General features: G+C 39.2%; 1 protein-coding gene across 1 annotated transcript in view; it reads left to right on the forward strand.

Moving 5' to 3' along the window:
- LOC147008646 (protein diaphanous homolog 2-like) overlaps positions 1 to 25581 on the forward strand; it is a 468186-nt gene that overhangs the window by 81310 nt on the left and 361295 nt on the right. Inside the window, exons 2-5 of the mRNA XM_085863759.1 lie at positions 10467 to 10673; positions 11278 to 11382; positions 22852 to 22997; positions 23927 to 24001. Coding sequence (XP_085719885.1) covers positions 10467 to 10673; positions 11278 to 11382; positions 22852 to 22997; positions 23927 to 24001 — 533 coding nt within the window. The remainder of the gene's footprint in view (positions 1 to 10466; positions 10674 to 11277; positions 11383 to 22851; positions 22998 to 23926; positions 24002 to 25581) is intronic.

Here is a 25581-nt window from a genome sequence, read left to right on the forward strand (position 1 = left end):
GCATCAGGGAGGAGCAGCGTTCTGTCATCCGTTTCTTGGGAAGTGAGGGTGTGAATCCCAGTGAAATCCATCGCAGAATGAATATGCAATGGTGACGCCTGTTTATCACTGCAGCAGGTGTACGAATGGGTCAGGAAGTTTAAAAGTGGAGTGTCCAGTGGTAGGCATAATTAGATTTCAAGCAGGTGATTCTCCTTTACTTTGGAATTGAACTCACCTGTGGTGAGTTGCAGGTGCCTGTAATATAAAAGAAATCATTCATTCAACCAGTTTGCATCAAGAAAAGGAGTCATTCTGCTGTTTTGTGTCACTGTGTACCACAATAAGCATGGAGAAAAGAAAGAAAACCAGAGAATTATCTAAGCAGGTCAGACAAAGATTGTATTCAAGCATGGACAATCTCAAGGCCACAAGTCCATCTCCAGAGACCTTGATGATCCTGTGTCCACTGTATGCAATGTTATCAGGAAGTTTAAGGCCCATGGCATGGTAGCCAATCTCCATGGACGAGGACGTGGCCGCAAGAGAAAACTTGATCGAATATTGCAGTGAAGGATTGTCTGAATGGTGGAGAAAGAACCTCGATCAACTGCCAAACAGATTCAAGCTGACCTTGAGAAACAAAGTGCGACAGTTTCAACTCACACCATCAGTTGCCAACTCGATGAAAGGGGGTTCTATGGTAGGAGACAGAAAAACCCCACTGCTGAGAGAGAGACATAAGAAAGCCCGACTGGAGCTTTCCAAAACACACCTGAACAAGACAAAATACTTCTGGGAGAATGTCCTGTGGACAGATGAGACCAAATTAGAGATTTTTGGTAAAGCAGATCATCTCTATGTTTACAGAAAACAAAATGAAGCCTTCAAAGAAAAGAACGCCTTCCCCACAGTCAAACATGGAGGAGGTTCAGTGATGTTTTGGGGTTGCTGTGCTGCCTCTCGCACTGGGTGCCTTGAATGTGTGCATGGCATCATGAAATCATGAGATTACCAAGGCATTTTGGAGCACAATGTTCAACCCAGTGTCAGAAAGCTGGGTCTACGTCGAAGGTCATGGGTCTTGCAGCAGGACAATGACCCCAAGCTCACTTCAAAACGCACCCATGAATGGCTTCAAGCTCTTCCATCTTATTATTTAAACTCTTGGCATTGGTATATAATATGTTTAACTTTTCCCTTCCTAAAATTCTATTTTCCTACCTGGTCTTACTCATCACAATTACATCATCCATTCCTTGCCTAATAGCTTCCCCACCCCGCTAACGTAAGAAAGCCTGAATTCCTTCCTCAATTCCCACTGCAAACCTTGCTTCCCCTTTTCTATTTAATATACGGCCATCATTCCGGAAACAATCCCTTTGTCCCCTAAATTATTCCCACTGCTTCTTAAATGTAAAACCTTCCTCCCTTCACCAATCTTCCAGCCATTGGTTGACGTCTCTTGCTCTGCTCATAATTTCTACATCGTTTCCTAATCTTGGAAGAATACCAGAAAACATGACCTCACAACCCTTTGCTTTTTTCCGCTTACCTAATATCTTGTATCGATTTTTCAAAACTGAGTGAACTTTCACTACATCATTCGCACCTCAGTGTACCACAACCAACTTCTTCCTGCCATGACCTGAAACAATATTGTTTACCCTTCCTTCAATGTCCCTAACTCCTACTCCTTCAAAACTGTATAAAACTCCATTTCTACGATCCTTCATGCAGAATAAATATGTAGATTCTTAATCGTCTCATCACCCACAAAAACTCTCTCCCATATCTCATTTCCACCAATTTATATTGCTGCACCTTCACCACGACCTACATATGATGCACCACCACTGCCAACACCTGCTGCCCCGCCACCACTATAAGTACAGTCCCTGTCATGTTTGTGTTTAATAAAACTCTTGTGTTTGTGTTTAATTTACACCATATTTATTGTATTTACGTGTTTATTTCAATGTCAACATGCTTTATACACATATTTACATGTTTCTTTCAATTGTAATATGTTTATTTCTGGCTGCCGTCGATCTTCCTCTCTTTTCTTGAAGTTCAGGAACCAAACCCCTCTCTTCCAATTTGCCCTTGGTTTCCACTATCACGGTTTCAACTACCGTGGAATTTTCCAGGAACCTAACCACCACAATATTGGACGGTACATATATATATATCTATATATATATATATATATATATATATATATATATATATATATATATATATATATATGTATATATATGTATATATATATATATATATATATATATATATATATATATATATATATATATATATATATATATATATCTCTGGAAAAAATGAATAGAACACTCCAAATTTTTTTTAAATCAGCATCTCTACATGTATGGCAGCCATTCCATTCCAGTGTCTGTTGAATTCCAACACAGGCACACCTCGTTCTACTTTGTGAGGTACTGATTAGGTGAGCACCTGAACCGAATCTTATTTAACAAGGAAAAGTATAAAAACCACTGCTGTGGTCATCACTATCCTCTTGCAATAGGACCAGCTGGATGGCAAAAACAGTGCTAGTAGTACCTCAAAAGTAATTGGAATCAAAAAAATAACTATTGACCATGCCAAAAGAGTTGAAAAGAAATGTTTTGAGTGAGGAAAAGAAGGGTTCAATTCTGGCTTTACTGGCAGAGGGATACAGTGAGCGTCACGTTGCTTCCATCCTTTAAATTTCAAAGACTGCGGTTCATAAGAACAAGGTCAAGCAGCAGACATTGGGGACAACAAAGATACAGACTGGCAGAGGGCGAAAACGACTTTCCACTGACTGGGATGACCGCCAACTCATTCAAATGTCACTCAACAACCGTAGGATGACATCAAGTGACCTACAAAAAGAATGCCAAACGGCAGCTGGGGTGAAGTGCACAGCGAGGACGGTTCGAAACAGGCTCCTAGCGGCAGGGCTGAAATCGTGCAAAGCTAGAAAAAAGCCCTTCATCAATGAGAAGCAAAGAAGAGCCAGGCTGAGGTTTGCAAAAGACCATAATGATTGGACCGTAGAGGACTGGAGTAAGGTCATCTTCTCTGATGAGTCCAATTTTCAGCATTGCCCAACACCTGGTTGTCTAATGGTTAGACGGAGACCTGGAGAGGCCTACAAGCCACAATGTCTCACACCCACTGTGAAATTTGGTGGAGGATCGGTGATGATCTGGGGATGCTTCAGCAAGGCTGGAATCGGGCAGATTTGTCTTTGTGAAGGACTCGTGAATCAAGCCACGTACAAGGTTGTCCTGGAAGAACACTTGCTTCCTTCTGCTCTGACAATGTTCCCCAACTCTGAGGATTGGTTTTTCCAGCAGGACAATGCTCCATGCCACACAGCCAGGTCAATCAAGGTGTGGATGGAGGACCATCAGATCAAGACCATGTCATGGCCAGCCCAATCTCCAGACCTGAACCCTATTGAAAACCTCTGTAATGTGATCAAGAGGAAGATGGATGTTCACAAGCCATCACACAAAGCTGAGCTGCTTGAATTTTTGCACCAGGAGTGGCATAAAGTCACCCAACAGCAATGTGAAACACTGGTGGAGAGCATGTCAAGACGCATGAAAGCTGTGATTTAAAATCAGGGTTATTCCACAAAATATTGATTTCTGAACTCTTCCCAAGTTAAAACATTAGTATTGTGTTGTTTAAAAATGAATATGAACTTGTTTTGTTTGTATTATTTGAGGTCTGAAAACACTGAATCTTTGTTGTTATTTTGACCAGTTGTCATTTTCTGCAAATAAATGCTCTAAATGACAATATTTTTATTTGGAATTTGGGAGAAATGTTGTCAGTAGTTTATAGAATAAAACAAAAATGTTCATTTTACTCCAACACATACCTATAAATAGTAAAACCAGAAAAACTGATAATTTTGCAGTGGTCTCTTAATTTTTTCCAGAGCTGTATATGTATATGTATGTATATATGTCTATATATATATATATATATATATATATATATATATATATATATATATATATATATATATGTGTCTATATATATATATATATATATATATATATATATATATATATATATATATATATATATATATATATATATCTTCTTCTCCTTTCGGCTGCTCCCGTTAGGGGACGCCACAGCGGATCATCCGATCCGCATAGTGATTTGGCACATGTTTTATGCCGGATGCCCTTCCTGACGCAACCCTGGTCGCCTCTTACGACACAGGGATATGGTACACCTATTTTAACCGGGGTATACACCGGCCCAGTATACTGGTACTCATTTCGCCGACCTCGGAAGGATGACAGGCTGAGTCAACCCCCTGGTGTATTAATTCAGTGGCCCAACGGGGCTTGAACTCAGGACCTTTTGGATCCCAAGCCGCTGCCCTAACCACTGCGCCAACACACCAGGCTATATGTATATATGTATATATATATATATATATATATATGTATATGTATATATATGTATATATATATATATATATATATATATATATATATATATATATATATATATATATATATATATATATATATATATATATATATATATATATATATATATATATATATATATATATATATATATATATATATATATATATACACACACATACATACTTATATAGGTCTATCTTGTTATTTTCTTCTGAGGTAGTTCTGACCGCCTGGAGGTATGTTTTGGGTCGTTATCTTTCTGTAGGATGAACCCCTGACAAACTAGACATAGACCAGAGCAATGTGACCACTCCTCATTTTCATAAATGCCAAGGTGAGTCAATAGTCTAGGCTCTGGGGGGGGGGGGGTGTTTGTGTACATCACTCTTTTAGAGCGTCACCCTATTTTTTTTTTTTGTTCTATTTGCCAAGACCTTCAAAAAAAGTTTGGGTAACACCTCCAGATCAAGTACATTTTCTCTGTAGGGTCCATCTTGGATTTGCAGTTGGCTACCAGCAAACTATAATTGAACCAAAATGCCCATATTGGGTTTAGATGGAATAAATCATTAGTAAACAACCATAAATTATTAATTTTGATTTACTTCAATCACTTATGCATTGCTAAACCCATTTTAGCATTATTTATTCTCTTAAAACTTGGTTCACAGTAGAAAATGACCATATTTTACTTAATTTTAGTCAAAAATAGTCAAAGAAGCTGTTAGTCCTGAGATCATGACTTATACTTATACATGTACTTAGTCATGCACTCATTGTGATAATACAGATCTGCTCCAAACACAGAATGTGGATCTTGAAGATCACAAGTTCGGTCGAAGACGGCATCTTGGAAGAAGTTAGTTGCAGCAATAAAAGACATAGCACGGTTGGATTCACTTATGCGATATTTTGTGTACAGTTGTTTGTAGGATTTGTTATCACAGATAATGCAGTTCACAACTCGCAATCCTGTTGCTGTAGTATCTGCATTAGGTCGGTGGCGAACTGCCTGGGAGCGAGAGCTTCTACCTTCAGTTTTGTTCTGCTGAGAAAAAGATGAGTCTTGGCCTTGAACTAGATTCTTCTCAGTTATTCTGTCAAGAACTGTCTTCATAGTGTACTTCTTGTAACATTCATTAGTCACATGATAACAAAACCTATCTCCTTCAACAAGCTTCACTCTTTTGGAAACATGGTCATTGTGTATGCCGCTGGCTTCCCGTATCCTTTACAGCTATTGCTTGTGCTTGCTGTCTTATCATCGCCTACTTTTTGGCAGATAATACATTTTGGTGCATCATAACAGAGGTCTTGAGATGACTTTACAAGAGTTACAGACTCCATCATTGGCACTTTATCCAACTCTTCACAATCCTGAAAAAAAAATTAGGATAATATTAGTACTACATGTTGTACATACTAGGGGAATTGGAGGAACAACCACACACTTAAAGTAAATTGGACAACTACCTATTTGGAATCAATGCTAGTTTTAATTTTGGCAATTGTATATGACCCCCCCTCCCCCCATCTCCTCAAGGACATAACAGGTAAATACAAGTAAACTATTCTGCACATTCTGGATGAGGCACAACCACATACCAGTGTGTGGCTGTGTCCCAGGCCTGGGGCACTGGTATGTGGTTGTGCCCCATCCATTTACATGTATGGTTGTGCCCCATGTTACATGTGTTTATGTTAATGGGGGTCTGTTTTTGTTTTATTGTTTAGGCAGAAAACATGTCATGATAGTTTCCATTCCATTCTTCCCCAATTTCTGATAATGTATAATTTATCATTTTCTTCATATTCATATCTATCCTAGATATGATTTAACAGGCTGATACATTTAATATGTGCATAATAATAGTTGACCTTGAAAACAGAGGCCAAGGTCAAGGTATTGGAAACCAAATCCATTCAATTCCTTACCCTTAAAAATGTGATGATTTGACATTTATTTCATATTTCTATGTGTTCGAGATCAGGTTTTATTATATTTTACAAATTGCCTAGTTAACATCTTGATACTAATAGTTGACCCTGAAAGCATAAGTCAAGGTCTTTGAAACCAAATCCATTCAATTCCTTACCCTTAAAAATGTATGATTTGACATTTAATTTATATTTCTATGTGTTCTCGATCAAATTTTATGACATTAGACAATTTGTCTATTTATAGATAGAATTGGGGGATTCCCTCATTTTGGGGATCAGATAGAATTGGGGGGATTCCTCCATATGGGGGATTCCCCAATTTCGCTTTGAAATTTAAATATTTTGATCTAGATTTCACAATTATTCATTAAAATATTTCATTTTAAGAGATACAATTATTCTTTGATATTTCATTTACAACTTTGGACCATTATATTTACTTAAAATCAAAGGTGATCCATTAAAATCTTCCCTTTTGTTTGCAGCATTGTTTTCTCTTCTTTTTCTTGAAAATCCAGCTGCCAAGAGGAAGTGACATCATAGTTAACCTCACTGTGACATCATAGTTTTCCTCACTGAGGTATCTCCAAAAATGACATCAGAGACTTTCATATCCCTGTAATTTACTTAAAAATTGTCTGAGGGCTTAGGTATGTATTATACACTCGTAGGAAATCACATATGGGGAATCATTTGGTCACCTAATATTTGACCTTGAGTGAAGGATTCAAGGTCAAATAGACCCTCAACAGTGTTCTCTTTGTAAAAAAAAAAGTCCTTATCTTTCTAAATAAAAATGGTCTGATGGCTCAGTTACATATATGTGTTATGAATAAATGGGAAATAACATATGGAATCTTTTGGTTACATGGTGGTTGGCCTCGAACAATGGGGTCAAGGTCAAATGGACCCTAACAGCATTGTCATCACAGTAGTACCTTTATCGAGGAAAAGCCCATATCATTCTAAACATGGTGTGATGGCTAGAAATAAAATATGGAAATCTTTTGGTGCTTGACCTTGCCCCGGTATGTGGTTGTGCCCCAAGTTCCCCTATATCTAATTAAGATGAGTGTCTCAACATAGTCTCTGTAGGATTGAAGCATATGCACATCACTGTTTTAGACCATTGGTTAAAGCTTCAATGTTAAATCATGTCTACTTTTCATTATTTTGGCAGTCATTTTGAGGAAAATCTTGGGATTATGCTAATTAGATCAGCTAAAAAAAATACAAAAATGTTACCAATGAATTCCTTGGTGTCAATAACCTATATTTAGTATAAAAAAATCAACTTTCCATGGCATTTAATTAAGGAGATATCATCATTTGATGAAATACCGCAAAAGTGGCCATTTGGGGGTAGGGCTGACTTTGGTTTACAATGAGCTCTGTGGTCATCACACATAGCCCCATTGTGAGAACACAAAAATTGAATTGCTCAGAGAACTTAATAATGAAACTTTTTGGCCAAATTTTATAGCTCTACTTACAATATTAAGTCATTCAGAGACAATCAAACTTTGAGCTACTATCAAGTTGAAAGCTATTTTTGACTAAAATTACATAAAATATGGTCATTTTCTACTGTGAACCAAATTTTAAGAGAATAAATCATGCTAAAATGTGTTAAGCAATGCATAAGTAATTGAAGTAAATCAAAATTAATAACTTATTGATGCTTAATAATGATTTATTCCATCTAAACCCAATACGGGCATTTTGGTTCAATTATGGTTTGCTGGAAGCCAACTGCGAATCCAAGATGGACCCTACAGAGAAAACGTACTTGATCTGGAGGTGTTACTCAAACTTTTTTTGAAGGTCTTGGTATATAGAACAAAAAAAAAATCGGGTGACGCTCTAAAAGAGTGATGTACACAAACACCCCCCCCCCCCCCCAACCACCAGAGCCAGGAGTACAATGAAAAAAGCCAAGAATTCACAAGGTTTCGGAAAAGCGATGATCATAGAAAACCTCTAGAAAACCAAGACGCCAATGTGAAGAAAGAATAGCCAAGATCTTGTGAAAAAAAGCCAAGGAGTGGTCACACTGGACAAGAGGGTTTCAGGGTACCAGTAACTGTGAAAGTCGCCGACTCTGGATCCAGCAAGCGAGCCCCAGATAATCACGCTTCCTCCTCCATGTTTGACAGTTGGTGTCACACACTGAGGAACCATCCTTTCGCTAACTCGATGGCGTGCAAAAACCTTGCGTGATGGATGGAAGATTTCAAATTTTGATTTATTTGTCCATAAGACATTCTTGTAGTTTTTAGGCCATGAAGGTCATGAAGCAATGGCGGTGCTTCATGGCCCAGACAAGCCTCTTTTTCTTGTTTTGCCATCTTAGCAATGGCTTTCTTACTGCCACTCGTCCTGTTAAACTTGCAGCTCGAAGTCTTCTTTTCACAGATGAAACTGAGACTTCCTTACTTCGACCAGTGTTAAGCTGTGCTTGAAGCTGCTGTCCTGTGAGCGGCCTATCATGCAAGCTGTTAACTCTCATAAAATTGTCTTCTGATTGTGTTGTGGCTTTGGGTCTGCCAGACCTCTTCCTATCAGAGTTTCCTCCAGTTTCCAAGTGTCTTTTGATGGTGTGGGAAACTGCACTCACTGACACCTAGGCTTTTTTTGCAATTTCTCCAAAGGAAAGACATACACTTTTAAGGGTTATAATGGTCTGTCTGTCTTCCTTTGTTAATTGTATTTTCTCACCATTATGAGAGCAATATACTACTTCCTGCAGTGCAATATTGTCCAAATAATGCTTCAGAGGGTGAAGCAACACAGTCTGTTACAACACTGCTGTTATACAGACAGAGGGTTTGTAACTAATCACAAAAGTTGGGACACTTGTTGGAATTGTTTGCATCAACTTTCAATGCTTAATTTACTGCCATTGCTGCAGAACATCCGCAGTTGCTAACCCATTACTTGAAAAGGGCCTTTTTAACAACACTGAAATTTACATTATTTTTCAGTTTTTGGTAACAAACTTTTTTCTTTTTTAACCCCTGGCAGTTTACTGCTTAGCTTTGCACCATTTCAGGTCATTCACTGGACTTGAACTGCTTAAATATCAGTAAAAACTGAAAAATGGGGGTGTTCCAAAACTTTGACCGGTAGTGTTTGTGTGTGTTTATTTACACATATATATATATATATATATATATATATATATATATATATATATATATATATATATATATATATATCTATATATCCCCCTCCCCCAGTTAGTGCCAAGTATCCCCTGCTAATATCTCTATTATAATACCAAGCTTGCACACGAAAAACTCGGCTCGCCGTCACACGATCCCTATGAAACTGCTCTGGCACTTAGTGGACATGCCGACAATGTTTGGGAAGTCTTGGCGTTCCACAGTACCACTTGCATTTTGCACAATGCGTATTTTTGTTAATTCCCCATGTACGGTCTGTCGTCTGCTACCAGCTATGTTGTACTGCTATCCCGTGCATGTGCACGGGTATCGCTAGTATCATCGAAAACAGCCCTTCTGATGTGATAAATGCAATACAGCATTAAACGCTTTATCCGCATGCACACTGCTTCGCCTCTGGCCTGGATAGCTTCATCAGGGAATACTCGAGTCTGTTTTATAGAACGAGAATTTAAAGGTAACATGTAAAGGACATTGGAGCCGCCGACAATGGTTTTTGCCCTTGTTTTGAGCTCGTCAGACTGAAATACCATGCAATTGTTTGCTTGTGACTATGCAAACCTCCTCAGTTTAATATTGTATTCAACCTCCTAACATGATGGAGCAGTGAAGCACAAATCACTTCCCATAACAGCCAGAGCTGTGTGATCTGTGAGTGACAGTTGCTGTCTGTCACACAAGCACATTGTCTCTGCCTCACTGCCCATTAAACAGGAGGTGAGGTTGTGGTCAGGCATTATGATAATCCAAAACAAAGCACTTCCGAACTATAAATGCAACATGACATGAAATGCATTCACACACGACATATACATATAACTTTTTGCAAAGAAGAGTGACAATTAATATATTTGTTATTTACCAAAACTTCTTCACCGACTGCTTTCTTTTCCAGCTGGACCGGTTTACAAGTATTCGCATCACAACTGGAAAGAAAGAGAAAGAGAAAGAGAAGGAAAAGGAAAAGGACAGGTTCAGCTTTCCTTCAAGCCGGACTTTTTCCAGCAGTCATGAGCAACCCATCACGTCAACCGCTCAACTTCCATTTACACAGGATGACCTTACACCTGAGGACATCAACAGCCTATTTGAAAAGATGATGGTATGTATGCACCTGGACCAGCTTCCAACCTGGACTTAGTGAAAATAAGGCAGACCATTAAGCACAAAGTTGAGATTCAACTTGCAAAGGTTTGCTAGTAACTGTGTTGTTTCTTCATGCTGAGCAGGATCATTCATTGGACCTTGGCCTGAGGGATTGTGAGATAATTAACTTGAAGCCGTTTCTGTCATTTTGTCACTAACTTTGTGGTTTGTGGCATCTAGTGATCTGCTAGCTTGTGTGTTTCACTGTGCAAGACAAGATAGTCCATTTGCCGTGTGTGTGTGTGTGTGTGTGTGTGTGTGTGTGTGTGTGTGTGTGTGTGTGTGTGTCACTTTAAATGCTGCCCATTTATCATCCGGCCAGGAGGGATTGACCTCGGAGCTGCTATCATAGCATCGTCACCATTGTTGTACAACTGCTACTCAGAAATCCACTTTACTTCCCATTCCAGAGTAGCGTTCCATGGGTCAGCGTCACAAAAATGGGGACCAAGTTAGAATGTGGATAATTTGCAATTTAAATTTTGGGAGTGTTTGAATATTTTGTCCTTGTATCAGTCACGCGGCCACCTGTGATACATTGCATCCTTCCCTTTTCACAGGAGGATATGAACCTTTCTGAAGCGCATAAGAAACCATTGCGAGGCAAGGACATGAGAATGAAGCAAGAAATGGTGATGCAGTACATTGTGACCTCCTCCAAGGCGGTACGGATCTCACAAAAGTCACATTCGCACGACAATAAAATAATAATCCGAATGTTTTTATTTTTATATTACAGGAGCGAGGCTCATAGACGAGCAAGGTATAAATCTTCCTCTGAAGAAATGTTGAATCTTACTCGACATCAATATCCACATTCTATTTTGTTTCACCTCATTTTATTTACACCTTGTAATTTTTTGAAACTAATAATTAACTGAGGCTGTAGAACACTTTTCAGAATCACCATTGTTATGAGAGTTCCAGCAGAGGGAGCAATCCGATGTCTCTTGCTCTGCGTGCTCATGACCTGCCTTCCCAAGCGATGTGATGCATAAGCTTTTGCCTGATTACTGCTACGCAATGTGATATTTTCTAACATCATTATGCAACGCAAACCAAACGTGCCACCGCTAGGTGGTGCTTTAGGTCTTATCAAACCAAATGTTAAGGACAGTTCCTTGCAATTGTCACATAAACTTCCGTTACCCTCTGGTGTTCCTATCTGATGATCTTTCTCCAAATTGTCGGATCCCATTTTTAAATCCCGAAAACTGGGATGGTTTCTCCATTTTACACCAATGCACTTTTATTCCAATGCAAAGGTACATTGTTCTCTCCTGTTGTCCTTGTACTCGATGCAATGTACGAGCTGGACACTATAGAAGAAAAAAATGCTGTCAAATTACTTTCACACTGACAGCGAGCATGACGTCTGATAGTAATATTTAATTAGGGCACTGGCTTCTTGTTTATTTGGAGCAACTTTTGTGGAAAAATTGTGATTCTCATAATCTGAGCCAATCAAGTGCCAAGACATGACATACTAAGTGTGCTCAGTCCAACAAAGTACGAATACGCAACAGCACACTTTAACAGTACATTACAAATCAAGAATGGAATACATGGCTGGAATATATTTGACTTTGGAAGAACATATCATTCTCAAGGCTCATACATCTGAGTCATTCAAATATTGCTGGAACATAATGTGTCTGAGCCAAGACCTCAATTACATTTTTTGGTGGGGGGGGGTGGTAGGGGGCAGGGGTGTTGGGGGTGATCTTTGAATTTATTCATCGGAAATCTGTTGGGGGTGATCTTTATACACCGGAAATCGTTGGAAAAATTAGCTTTGCAAGATGGAAATTGTAATGAAAAATGCTTGGTTAGTTCGCATTCCACATTGATGGTATTTATTTGGCTGCCAAAAGGAACTGTTTTGTAACAGTCGTACATCCTAAGGTTGTAAAATGTGCATTCAGGATGATGTGGCAGCTTAACTGGGGGAGGCAAAAGATGAAAGCACATCATGAGATGAGATGTTATATTTGCATGCCATATACGTCTGACCCGTTTTTTTGTCAATGGAGCCACTTGCCTGTACTTTTGCATTTCCTGGCAACAAATTTCAACAACCGCATAATAGCCGTGTTCTTTGAATCTGCATTGGAAACAAACGCCTGAGCATACTCAACTTTCTTTGCACATATGCTTTGCCAATGCTTCTTGAATGCATATAAAAAGGAGATTTTTTTTTTTAATGTTAGTCAGCATTTGCAGCTTGCATGGTTATGACCAAAAAGCCAAGATTTTAAAACGATAGGCAATGTAGAACACCTAAAGCATAGCACGACCATTCATCATTGCCTATCTGGCCTGTCCTTTGCTCAAAGCATAATATCATCTCAAAGCAGATTTATATTTTATCCCAACTGAGTGCCCATTGCCAGTATGTTGCTGAATTATTTATAAAGCCCTGCGACTGACTTGGCAACTTGTCTGCTTTTTATATTGCTTTTACCACTGAATAAAATAAGTTATTAATGCCACATAAGCATACACCTGAGTACAATAGATGAGCTGTTTTTCAAATTGTGATGCATGCAAATTTCCGAACTATTTTGAGGACAACAAATGTTTAATATTTGCCCACAAATAGTCTTCAAATCACCTGATAATCACATTTGTCCAGGAAGCGTCTTCAAACCACCTGAGAAGTAATAGTCTTCAAATCACCTGACATTGATTCGTTTTGGTGGTGTTTTGTTGTTGTTGTTGTTGAACTTGGAGGCCAAAAGGTGTGTTTTGTTTTACAATTTTGGCTTGCACACTCTGTTCCTTCATACCAGCCTATTTATTTACATTATCTACTTTCATGGGTTTTATGAAGTTTTCCAGAACTGATGAAGAATGTGGAACACATTGGGAGTGAGTAGAGGGGAAGGGGGGATGGGGGGGGTTCATGGAGATGGAGTGAAGGAGGGGTACGGGAGATGATGGGATGTGGATGTTTGTAATGACGACATAAGAAAGCAAATGGTGCTTTTAGTATAATGGGCTTTAGGAAATGTTAAAATGGCATAGAGTCAGAGTAAGTGATCTCAAAATTTCTGGAAATTGGGCAAAAGCCTATTTCAGAATGGCCTTTTGCCTACAAGGGGAAAAGTGGTGTACACTATTTCATCGAATGTATTGGAACAACACAATCAGACATATTAATCCTCCTCTATACAGTGCAAATTTTGCCACAATTCAAAGCAGAAGCTATTTAATTATGACGTGTAAGGGAATCAAAATAATGACCAATTACTGCACCGTAGTACCAAGAAGGAAGCCAGACATAACAATACACACACACACACACATGCAGTACATACACATATACATACAAACACATACACACACATATATATATATATATATATATATATATATATATATATATATATATATATATATATATATATATATATATATATATACACACACACACAAACACATATGTTATATATGGGTAATTCCTTAAAAAAACCTATTATATTTAAAGTTATAACCTTAGTTCATAAGCAATTGACTGATTTCCCAACTGCCTGGATCATCAGCTGGGTACCGTTTTTTGTCGAGGTTTCGATCCTTTCAGCCCAGAAACTCTCCAAACGGCAGATCCACATCCCCGGTCGCCGTTCCACATCAGAAGATTGCTCAACATTAATGGAACCACTATCCTGGCTTTGAAATTCCACATGAGGCCTTTATCATCTGATGATCTTTCTGAGGCCATCTGAGGCTTGCACTTGCTCTGAAAGAGGATTGGTGCAATAATATTTTGCTTGATATCTTCCAACTTGCAGAAAAAAAATGTGACTGACAGTGACACCCTCTTAAAACCGAATTAACACTTGTGATTTATATTAACCTGCATGTTCCTTTCCTGTCTCAGTACTTTTTGTAATGTAGTGCATGTCGACATATTGCCTCTTCACAATCAGCTGAGGTCTATATATATATATATATATAGAGAGAGAGAGAGAGAGAGAGAGAGAGAGAGAGAGAGAGAGAGAGAGAGAGAGAGAGAGAGAGAGAGAGAGAGAGAGAGAGAGAGAGAGAGAGAGAGAGAGAGAGAGAGAGAGAGAGAGAGAGAGAGAGAGAGAGAGAGAGAGAGAGAGAGAGAGAGAGAGAGAGAGAGAGAGAGAGAGAGAGAGCGCTATATTACAGATTGAGGCAGTCCCATAGAGTCACAGAGGTCCTTTGCTGAAGTGTCTGCGGGTGACAGAGAGAGCAGGTGGTACCACCCCCCCCCCCATCCAATTCATGTTAACAATTTAAATCACCACATATGATGAAGAGAGAGATAGGTTGAGCATTTGATAGTTGGTCCCTGTTTGTTGTCTGAGAAAGAGATGTAAATGGAGTCGTCACTGTTAGGAGGACGGTACAATACAGACAAACAAGAAGTGGGAGCAGAGGGAAGTTTCAACCAAAGGTACTTCTGGGGTTGGGAGGTGTAAGATCAGTACATGGCCAGTGTAAAATGGAGCTCTTGATGTAAAGTGCAACTATGCTATCAGGACGGATTTTGGGCCTATCAAATCGTAGGAGACAATATGCATGGCGAGACACAAAAAAAGACATGGTGCCATTTCATGGCTTTATTTCCAACACCTAAAATATTAACTCAGTGATGGATTAAGATTCCAAACTCACCTTTATCCTGACATTTCTTGAGCAATTTTTGCATTATGTTCAAGTTGGAATTGGTTCAACTGGAATGTGGTGTGAGCTGTGATTTTTGAGAATATTTTCCTTTATAAGCAGGCTTAGTTTTACAACAGTGACTGAAATATCAGAAATGAACTCATTATGAGAATTGTTTGCATCTCATCCTTTGTTCACACAGGTGGAACGAAATAATTGCTTTCAAATGTTTACATAGGTTTGCGTGATAAATGTTAGGCAATTTAGAACAACCCAGTGGTAGCTCCCCTTTCATTCTTGCCTTCCCAGGAAGATGAAAAATCCATGAACCTGAGAGTAAACAAATCGATGCTTTTTGTAATAATTGGCCTCTCTCCTTGTTTAATTCGGATGTTCCGCTGACATTGGCAGCTGGAGTAGAGTAATTGCTTGACCTTCATTCTGGAAGCTAGCAAACATTTAATTTGTTGGTTGTCTTTTATCCTTATTCAAAGGTATTGTTGTTATTGCCACACTCGTTTTACTCATTTAATAGCTCTCAAATGATTATTCAAAGTTGAATGATCACTCGAAGAATGTTAGAACTTTGACTAAATGACAATTCATGCTTATCATGAGTAATTAGTTTTGCTATCCTGTTTAACAGGATATCCTGCTTCTTATGAACAACTTTTCTTCAAGTCTGGTCAATTGTATTTAAGTCATTTGGGGAATTTTAACTCAGAATTTCTGGCAAAAGCATTAAATAAATAATAAAAAATTTTTTACACTAAACGAATCACAAACTCATTTTGCTTTAATTTCCTTTCTTCGCCATTTCTTTGTATATTTAAGTCTCAATATCAACAAATAAAACTAATTTGCTTCTTACTTTTAAAGTTTTGAATGACATTTTACAATGTTTCATTTCCAGAATCTCTCCAGCATGAACAGCGAGTTTTTTTTTTTTTTTTTTTTGAAAATTTTCCTCATCTTGTTATGTTTCTCTTCTTCATTCTATTACTTTTCCATTTCATTCGGTCATGCAAATGCTCGGTCTGCGGACCATCCATCCTAATACGGAGCATGATTTCCCCCTAATTTTCCATAACTGTTCATTTCATCTGCATCATGATATTTGACTTTGTTTTATCAGAATTAGGGATCATGAGAAGTCCACTCTGCAGAGAATCCCAGCAAATGACCATCAACTCTTCCCAGTCTGTACCATCATGCATCCCATACCACCGATGTGCATCACACACACGCCTCGACGCGCATCCCACACCCACCCCCATGCGCGTCCCACACGCCTCGACGTGCGTCCCATCCCAGATGCACATCCTGCACCCCTCCACTCCCTCCCCTCCAAGACCCCAACATATGTAAATCACATGTACAATGAAGTGGGCACTGAATGACGTCTCTGGGGTCTCTAACCATCGTTTAGATTCCATCCTGGACACTCGATGTTGGATGTGTGTCTGCTCTCTCAGCAATGGTTGGATACCCTTGATCTCCATCAAAGTTAGAACTGTCTCTCTGGACAAGTCTCAGGCATTCGACACACTCTAGCATCTTGCTTTGCTTGTTAATCTCTCTGCCTGTGCTAGCTGCCTTCATTCCTGGATTTCAGACTTTCTCCACTCATGCAGTCGATGTGTGGGCATCACTGGAGCCATCTCCTCTCCTCACCCAATGGAGGTTGGAGTTCCCACAGCTCATGTTTTGGGCTCACTTTTGTTGCTGATCTTTTTTAATGACCTCTTCGATGCTTTGGAAAACTCTGTCGTCCTCTTTTGCAGACGACTCCACATTGTGTCGTACAGTACCCCATCCCTCTGCGAAGCAGGGAGCAGCTGTGTCTACCTGTGCTGATTTGGAAATGACTAGACACTGGTCTGAGATATGAAACATGTTCTTCAATCCTTGAAATGTCACCATCTCACGATATCACTCCAGAATGATCATTGAACGAACCTATCAATTTATTTTGTCATCCACTGGAAGAGGTCCAGTCTGTTGATCTTTAAGGCCTCTCCAATGGCCATAGCCTTTCCAGGGCAAGCCACATGACAAAACTTTCCTCCAAAGCCAAACTTAGACTCAGCATTTTCCATCAAACCAAGTCTTTTCTTGAAAAAAAGTCCTGTGTTCTGGTGCATGTTTTAGCCTTTTATTCTTGTTCCCCTTTCTTAATATAGGTTTGCTTACTGCAACACATCCTTTAAGTCATGATTTCAAAAGTGACCTTCATAGTGTTGATGGATGGATAACGACACCTGAGCCTTCTTTCTGCCAGTTCTGTTGTCAATTCAACCTCTGTCTTCTTTCTATTACTTAAAGATATTATCTTCCATTATTGCTCATCCTTGTTGGACAGCTTTTGGTTCTTCCAGTCCTTGGTTTGTCAATTAAAGATTATGTTTCTCTGTACTTGTCGTTTGTGCTTCGGATATATCACACCTTGAAAATGGAGTGATGCGAGCGACTTCACTCAATCTTTTACCGTCATTCGAAAGAACCACAATTCTATGGTGATCTGTTGAAATTTTCGCCATTTTGTTTTAGCGAACAGTTATTCCTGATCGATCTGTATTCTGCAGTCTGAAAAGTGGACTGTTAGCTTCATGGATGTGGAGAGAGGAACATCTGATGGTCATGACGAGGAACAGCTGACGATGAGTGATCAATTTGATATGATTGGTAAATGTGATTTGATGAGTTACGACACTTTATATCCGCTGCTCATGTGTGGTTTAATTTGGGCTATTGTGATTACAAATTTTTGAAGATTCTGATCAACGTGAATTGAAGATTATTAAATGAGATGGCTCAGTTTCTTCCCACCAAAATAAGCTCTATTAATAACAGTCAACGTTGTTATAATTTATTAGAAAACCCTTGTGAAGACTTTGATTAAATTGTTGATGCTCATAATGTTATCCATATATTATAACTTTTGAATGTATTGAAGAATTTTGCACAGCATTGTGTACGCACACGCACACGCACACGCACACGCACACGCACACGCACACACGCACGCACACGCACACACACACACACACACACACACACACACACACACACACACACACGGCTGTTTGTGCCGTGTACATTTCCAACCCTATGGGCCAATTCCCCCAAATTCTGTGAACTGCATTATTTTCACACATGGAAAGCCAACGGCCCAATAAAAACTTACACTTCTTACAACTACGAGTACATTAATGTAAAAAATGTGAAATAACGGCACTTTGGCCGATCGAGCGTCGTACGTCAGGGACACTCCTCAATGGGGAGAGGAGCCGGAGCCTGCCTTGCACCTCTGTGCTTTCTCGTTCGAAGGTGATTCTCCTTTTGGGAATAAGACCAATTGCATTGAAACATTTATATTCCGTAATGCAGAATAGATATCGTAATATACAAAGGGTCCACAGCTTCCATGGGACTTACACTGAGTATAATGAGGGCTTACATGTTCCTGTACGACTTTAAACAAGAAAATTGGGAGGCCATTTGGTCCATCAGAATTTCCATGTTGCACACTCAAATATGTGTTTTCTTCTGCTATGAACAACCACCTGCGACACGCTAAATAAGACATTCTCGATTGACCCCCATTTGTTCATAATATAGCAGTGTCTGTGCAATTTATTGTCTCCACTCACCGCTTTGCTCCTCATCACAAAACTTTGTTGGCATAATTAACAACATCTTGCATTTCCACTTACCCTGACAACTACCTCATTTATTCTGTATGGCACAGTTGAAAGCACACGGTTGTTGTCTCCATTTAATCAGTTTGTCACACGATTATTATCGCCAAAGGAGAGTGTATTGTGTTTGGGTCCGTTTGTTTGGCTGCTTGTCTGTTTCTTTGTTCGCACAGAACTTTCGTGTTTTTTTTCCACAACCGCTTGTCAGATTGAGACAAAATTTTCACCATAGGTGCGACGACTCAAGTAGAATGTTTTGATCATAATTATGACGTCATAGGTCACGTGGTGTGGCAGCCATGATGGAAAAATGGAAAACCTTTGGACGTCTGTATCTCTGAAACCGCAGCAAGGAAAAGATTGAAACTTGGCACACTGCAAGTACTCCTCATGGGGAATAAGTGGGTTTTTTTTTGTGATGTCATAATTGCATATGCAGAAAGATACATCTGATCAGTATGAACAATTTTGAGGGTCAGCAAGGGATAAAATGGTCCAAAGAACAAAAATTGACATCTTCGTCACATTATTCGGCAGCCATGTTGTTTAAAAAAGAATAAATAACCTTCGAAAATCTTCTTCTCTGAAATGGCTGAATAGATAGTCAAAATTTCAAACGTATAACCGCCTATCCCTGAGGAACAGAAAGTTCACACAGATGATGTCATCGATCACATGGATTGGCAGCCATATTGGATGGACCCGGAAACCTATAAAAATCTTCTCCAGAACGGCTGGACAGATCAAGGGGAAACTTCACAGAAATGTTCCCCATGCCTTGGGTGTACAATTTTGTTTAGGAGGAAGTGATAGGTCGCATGGTTTGGCAGCCATATTGGATTGAAGAAAAATATTAAATAATGCTTTTTCTGTGACTGCTTCATCGATAGATGTGAAACTTCACAATTATGATCTAGTACTGATGGGAAATAGAAGTTTTAAATTTCAACTTGGTCGGACCCATGGTCTGGCATCCATAAAGACTTAAATTTATTGATCTGGTTTCTTTTTTATTCTTATTTAAAAAGCTCACTTGGCTGTGCCTGGATGTGTTTGACGGTCGAGGAGTAGCAGCTGAAATGCAAATTATATTGGGGTTCCTCCTGATGGCTTCATCTTTGCTTTTTGGTTGTTTAGGTTCCTTCTGATGACTCCAATGTAGGACTGCACCTATTTGGTCTTCCATTTGATTTGAATTGAATGTATTTTCATCCCATTCTAAATCCAATTGAATGAAAATGAAAAACGTCATGGGTCAGGGTTAGGTGTCCAATCAAAGCGGGGTGGCATCAAAGCGGGACGTCTTGGTACCCGGTCATCACTGCTAGCAGTTATAAAGTGACAGTTCTAAATATCTCGTTAATTATGTAACACACCAATACAAAAGACACCACACAAAACTACACAAACACCGCACGAAGCAAGTGCTGGCGAGGGTCTCCAATCTCTGATTGCTCTTTCTAGTTATGTTATATTGCCCTCCCAGTCCATCAAAAGTCCTTGCATCCTATCGCCCATCCTTATGCGTATGTACAGACAGTCGAAAAAGAAATGGAAGCACCAGGGTACACGGCCCGTACAACATGTCTGTAAAGTATGAGGGCCGCCACTCATAACATGACCAGCACGTGAAAAATGCCAACCTCTTACCAGGCACTCCTCAAAATATATATATATATATATATATATATATATATATATATATATATATATATATATATATATATATATATATATATATATATATATATATAGATATGTATAGAGATCTTTGAGAGCCCCGTGTGCCTGATTTCAACAGTAAAATGTTCTTGCCGTTCCATAATGGTGTTGGGCATGTTTAATTGACATGGCCTGGGTCCTCTCATTCCATTAGAAGACAGGGTTGATGCAGTGTGCTATGTTGCCTTCCTTAGCGATCATCTGCATCCCATGATGCAGCATTTATTCCCCGCTGGGAGGAATTTCTTTCAAGCCAACACAGCTCCATTCCACAGGGCATTTGATTTCACCACGTGGTTTGAGGAGCATGGGGATGAAGTTACCCTTCTTCCACAGCCCAACCTATCTCCAGATCTCAATCCCATGGAACATTTGTGGGACTGTCTGGAGAGTCGCATGAGACAGCGGTTTCAGACTCCATTAAACCAATGTGAATTGGAGGACTTCCTTGTGCAAGAATGTTGCCACATACTTGCATAACAGTTCCAGACCCTTGTTGACTCCATACAACATCATATCCATGCCATACAGGATGCATGTGGTGGCCCAACACCATAATAAGTGACATTCTGTTGATTGTTCCAATTTTTTATGTACTACCTGTATGCTGGTTGTAATTTATATTCTCAGCTTATTTTTTCAAAGGAATGTCTTACAACTACAACCTTTAAGATTGCAATTTATTTGACAAGGTGTAAAATCACACACTGCCTTTCAGAAGGAATTGCGAAAGGAGCTGTCTCATTTGCTTTGTTTTTTTTTTTGCTTTCTTTTTTTGATATCTGTTGAGGGCTGTGGACTGCACTGTCGTTTCAAATGGGTAGCATTTTAATTCCTATCTCATATTCCCCTGAGGTCATTAATAGTCAACACAATCTGTGGACTGGCATCACACGTAGACCAGATGAGGCAGGCAGGCAATGCAGATTGGCCCTTGAAGGTCGTGAATTAGCAAGCTGGGGTTTTCAACAATTTCAGAGTGACATGATAATATTCCTGAGGCTTCCTTGGTTTATAGAATCCTTAACTCCAAATCCCGAATATTGCTGCCTTTGGCCAGCTTTGAATCTACGACCTCTCGGGCGCCATTCTCTTGTGTTCACTGTGAGGTCACCACCCTACCTAAAGTTTAATTGTATGTATGTATGTATATGTTTATGTATGCCATGAATGTTATATTGCCGTCAGTTATGCTGACGACTCCACAGACGACTCCACATACATATGGATATGTATATATATAATATCTTTCAAAGCATAGGAATTTTTTCGAGAGCTCTAAATATTTTCTTTTGCTTCTGGAAACACATCTGAAAATTATTTTATATTCCTGATCGTCAGATTGCTTTGGCTAAATTCCACCTGTGAAAGTTGGGATTATGAGATCAGATTGCTGCTGGTGTTGGGGCTGACAGGATGGCCTCGAGGTAGGCTCACTTGCCTCTAAGCTGTCTTACCTGGGTTTGATTCCCGACCAAGCTATAAACTGACAGTCCAGTGTTTCACAGGCAGGGTGATTCATCAATATATGTGCCATCCCCCGGATGGACGTTAAGCGGGCATTTCATCTGCCAGCATTCGTTGGTGGACGTTAAAGATCCCATGGTGTCCTTCATGAAGAGTAGGTGAGCTATCGCTGGCACAATAGCCAAATTCCAAATTCCTGCCATAACTAGTTGAATGTCAGTCGGTTCATGAAGACCCAGGTCAAGCTTCCTCGGCTGACCCTACAAGGAAGGTGGGATGATGGTGGCCATTAAAGAAGAATACATTGTTGCTGTTGTTGCTGTTTACATTGATTGTGAGCATTTTTGATCTTTTTATCCTTCACTGAATCCTCATAGAAAAAACGTGGACTGCTGTGGCATTACTTATGTGAACACAATTAATATAGTAATGTGGAATTTGTCATCTTACCACCAGACTGAAAGATTGAATTCAAACATGCAATCTATTTGGCTGGTTTTTAGACTAAGACACTGCACCATCCAAGGAACCTGAGCAATACTTGCCTTACACAGAGCTGTACTCATGCGTTAATGGTTTCGGCTCACAAAACTGTTAACTGTCTAGGGTGGACCACGCGAGACCGCCACAACAGCCAGTGACTTCATCAAACAACTAAATATGTTGCGGGAGATTGACCAGCCAGGGGAGGAGGAAAAACTGCTTGCATCTTTGGAATCTCTCCGAGTCTCTCTCAACAGCAACACTGTCAGGTGTGGGGCTGACTACTCTGCCCAATGCAGCACATTTAACTTGGGTTGTAAAATCTAGGGAAATGTAAATGAAAGAAATGTACCGCCATTAACCCTCCCGAATCTCTTTCTGGGTTTCCAGTTTCTCCTTCCCCTTCTGTGATTGAGAATTTGTAGCTGTATCCATCTTGCTCACTCTTGTGTTCTCCACTTACTCTCAATTTTTCCTTTCTTCCTTATCCCTCCAAGTTTCCCTCTATTTTTGTCGATATCCTGCTGTTTTGATGCGCCCCCCCCTTATTTTCTACTCCTCCCTTCATTCTGTTACATCCTGATCCATTCTTGGTTCTTGCTCCTTCACGAGCCTAGATACTATATAAAAACGTGGCAGGCTCATTTGAGTGAGTTGAATAGAGCTAATACTTCCTTTTTCATTTTTCGAATGTGAAGGTTCATGGCTTTATCAGTTTTTTTGCATTAATCCTCATTTACATGCAGATCACACAGGAAAAGAATTGCTTTTGTAAATTCTATGCCTGGCCAAGCAAAAGTGTCGTTTATATTCTGTGCTGGTAATCCTATATATCCCGTGCTGACGTGCTACACACTGCGAGATTGCATTTGCTTCTTCAAATTTTGCTCTAATTCGTTCTCGTTTTCTCTCTCTCTCTCTCTCTCTCTCTCTCTCTCTCTCTCTCTCTCTCTCTCTCTCTCTCTCTCTCTCTCTCTCTCTTTCTCTCTCTCTCTCTCTCTCTCTCTCACTTTTTTATGCTGTTGTCTCTTGCACTGGTTATCTCTCGATCTCTATCGTTGTCTCCATCTTTCCTTCTCTCTCCAGTGGAGTGAAACTTGTTTTACCTTCCTATTATTGCAATACTCCTTCACTCTATGTTACATTCCACTTGCATTGCTTTATTCCCTCCTCCTTGTTCTCCGAAATCTGACCCAAGCTGGGTGAAGGCTTTTGGTGATGATGGACTCGATCTCCTACTGGGTCTGCTTCACGACTTGCAGGAGACAAACAAGTATGATCGATTGACATTTCTACTTTTAAGAATTTGTTAACCCACATGTTGCAAATTAGCATAGGTCTAAAATGGCAATTAAAAATTTATTCTTATACAGTGCACTTCCACTACAACTCAACAACCAGTTTCAATAGGAAGAAAAAAAATGTATACATATATATTTTGTTGAAAAGACTCTTTGGGGTTAATAAATGCTTGAATGAATTTTTATAAGATAGGCCCACCCATGAACATTGTTGTCTTCAGATATTTTTCAAATTTTTATCCTAGGTTGTGTGTGGTCTAAAACTCAGCCAAATTTTTGATGTGATTGACCAAATTCCCCGCCGTTTGGGCCACACCCAAAGTTTCGAGATTTTGACACCCTTGAAATTTTTTTCCATTTTCAAAGTGAATTATTTAGAATAACCATCAGTTGCCCAAGGAAATTCCTTTACAAACTTATTATATGGTTTGGGTAGTAAAATATTTTGGACAAAAATCTATGGGATCTGGATGGTTATGGAGAGTGGCGCCACCTATAATCAATCCCTTTCGGCAAACATTCACTTCAGACTTTCTCTGTCCATATTTTTAATAACCATCAAGGTCCCATGGATTTTATAAGTGCATAAGATAGTACAAGTACTGTACTATCCTCTGAAAGTAAGACATTCATGGGACCTTGGTGGTTATGGCTGTACAGGGGGTCTCAAGACCACTTCGGGCTATACGAAGCCCTTTTTCGAGCCACACCCACTCCCATAACCATACTAATATTTTGAAACTAATATTATCAAATGAAAGTTCATATCTACCTTTACAAAACCAATAGTAAAATCCATGGGACCTTTTAAAAAAACAAAGAATAAAACAGGTCCAAAGTTGCCTTGTTTGACAGATAATGTACATAGCGATGTACATATAATGTACAGGTATATGTACACGACATGTACATGGTCTGCCTCTATCACCAATTTCCATCACTTGCTACAGAAGTCCACTATATTCCATTGCTGATTCTATTTGAAACTGTAAAATATGTATGTATTATGAAATAAATGCTGTTTTGAGCAAATTTTGTCTTTTGTATACATAACATTCTTTGTCTTGAAACCACGTAATTATGAGATGCAAGGTGATTTCTTTCATTTGTATTTGCCGTCTTACATAGCTTTTTTCCCATCACGCCATTTGTAATTTCCTTTTCTTTGTCTTGGCAAGATGAAAGAACATGTAAAAAAAGAAAGCTGAATTTATATCCCCCAATCCTTATATATCATACCTGGTAAGTTACAATTTCCCACATTTGTCTGCTTATAAATAGGTCAAAGGTAATCTGGGATTAGCAGTTTTGAAATCCAGCATCAATTCAATCCAAGATACCATTTGTTTACTGTCTGTTCCTATGTGAAATCAGCATAGTTCTATCATTAGGCATTATGAATGTAGGTCGTACTAATGCCATGGTGTCGGGGATAGCATGGCTGAGTCTAGTTCATGTTTAGTTGATTTATTTATATTTTGGTTTGTTGAATGAAATCCAGTAGAAAAATGGAGGTGATTTGAACATTGCTTCCTGCTTTTCATGTTCAGTC

The sequence above is a fragment of the Eptatretus burgeri genome, chromosome 18 (genome assembly GCF_056783735.1).
Source record: "Eptatretus burgeri isolate ZD-2024b chromosome 18, Ebu_testis_v1, whole genome shotgun sequence".
NCBI classification, from domain to species: domain Eukaryota; kingdom Metazoa; phylum Chordata; class Myxini; order Myxiniformes; family Myxinidae; genus Eptatretus; species Eptatretus burgeri.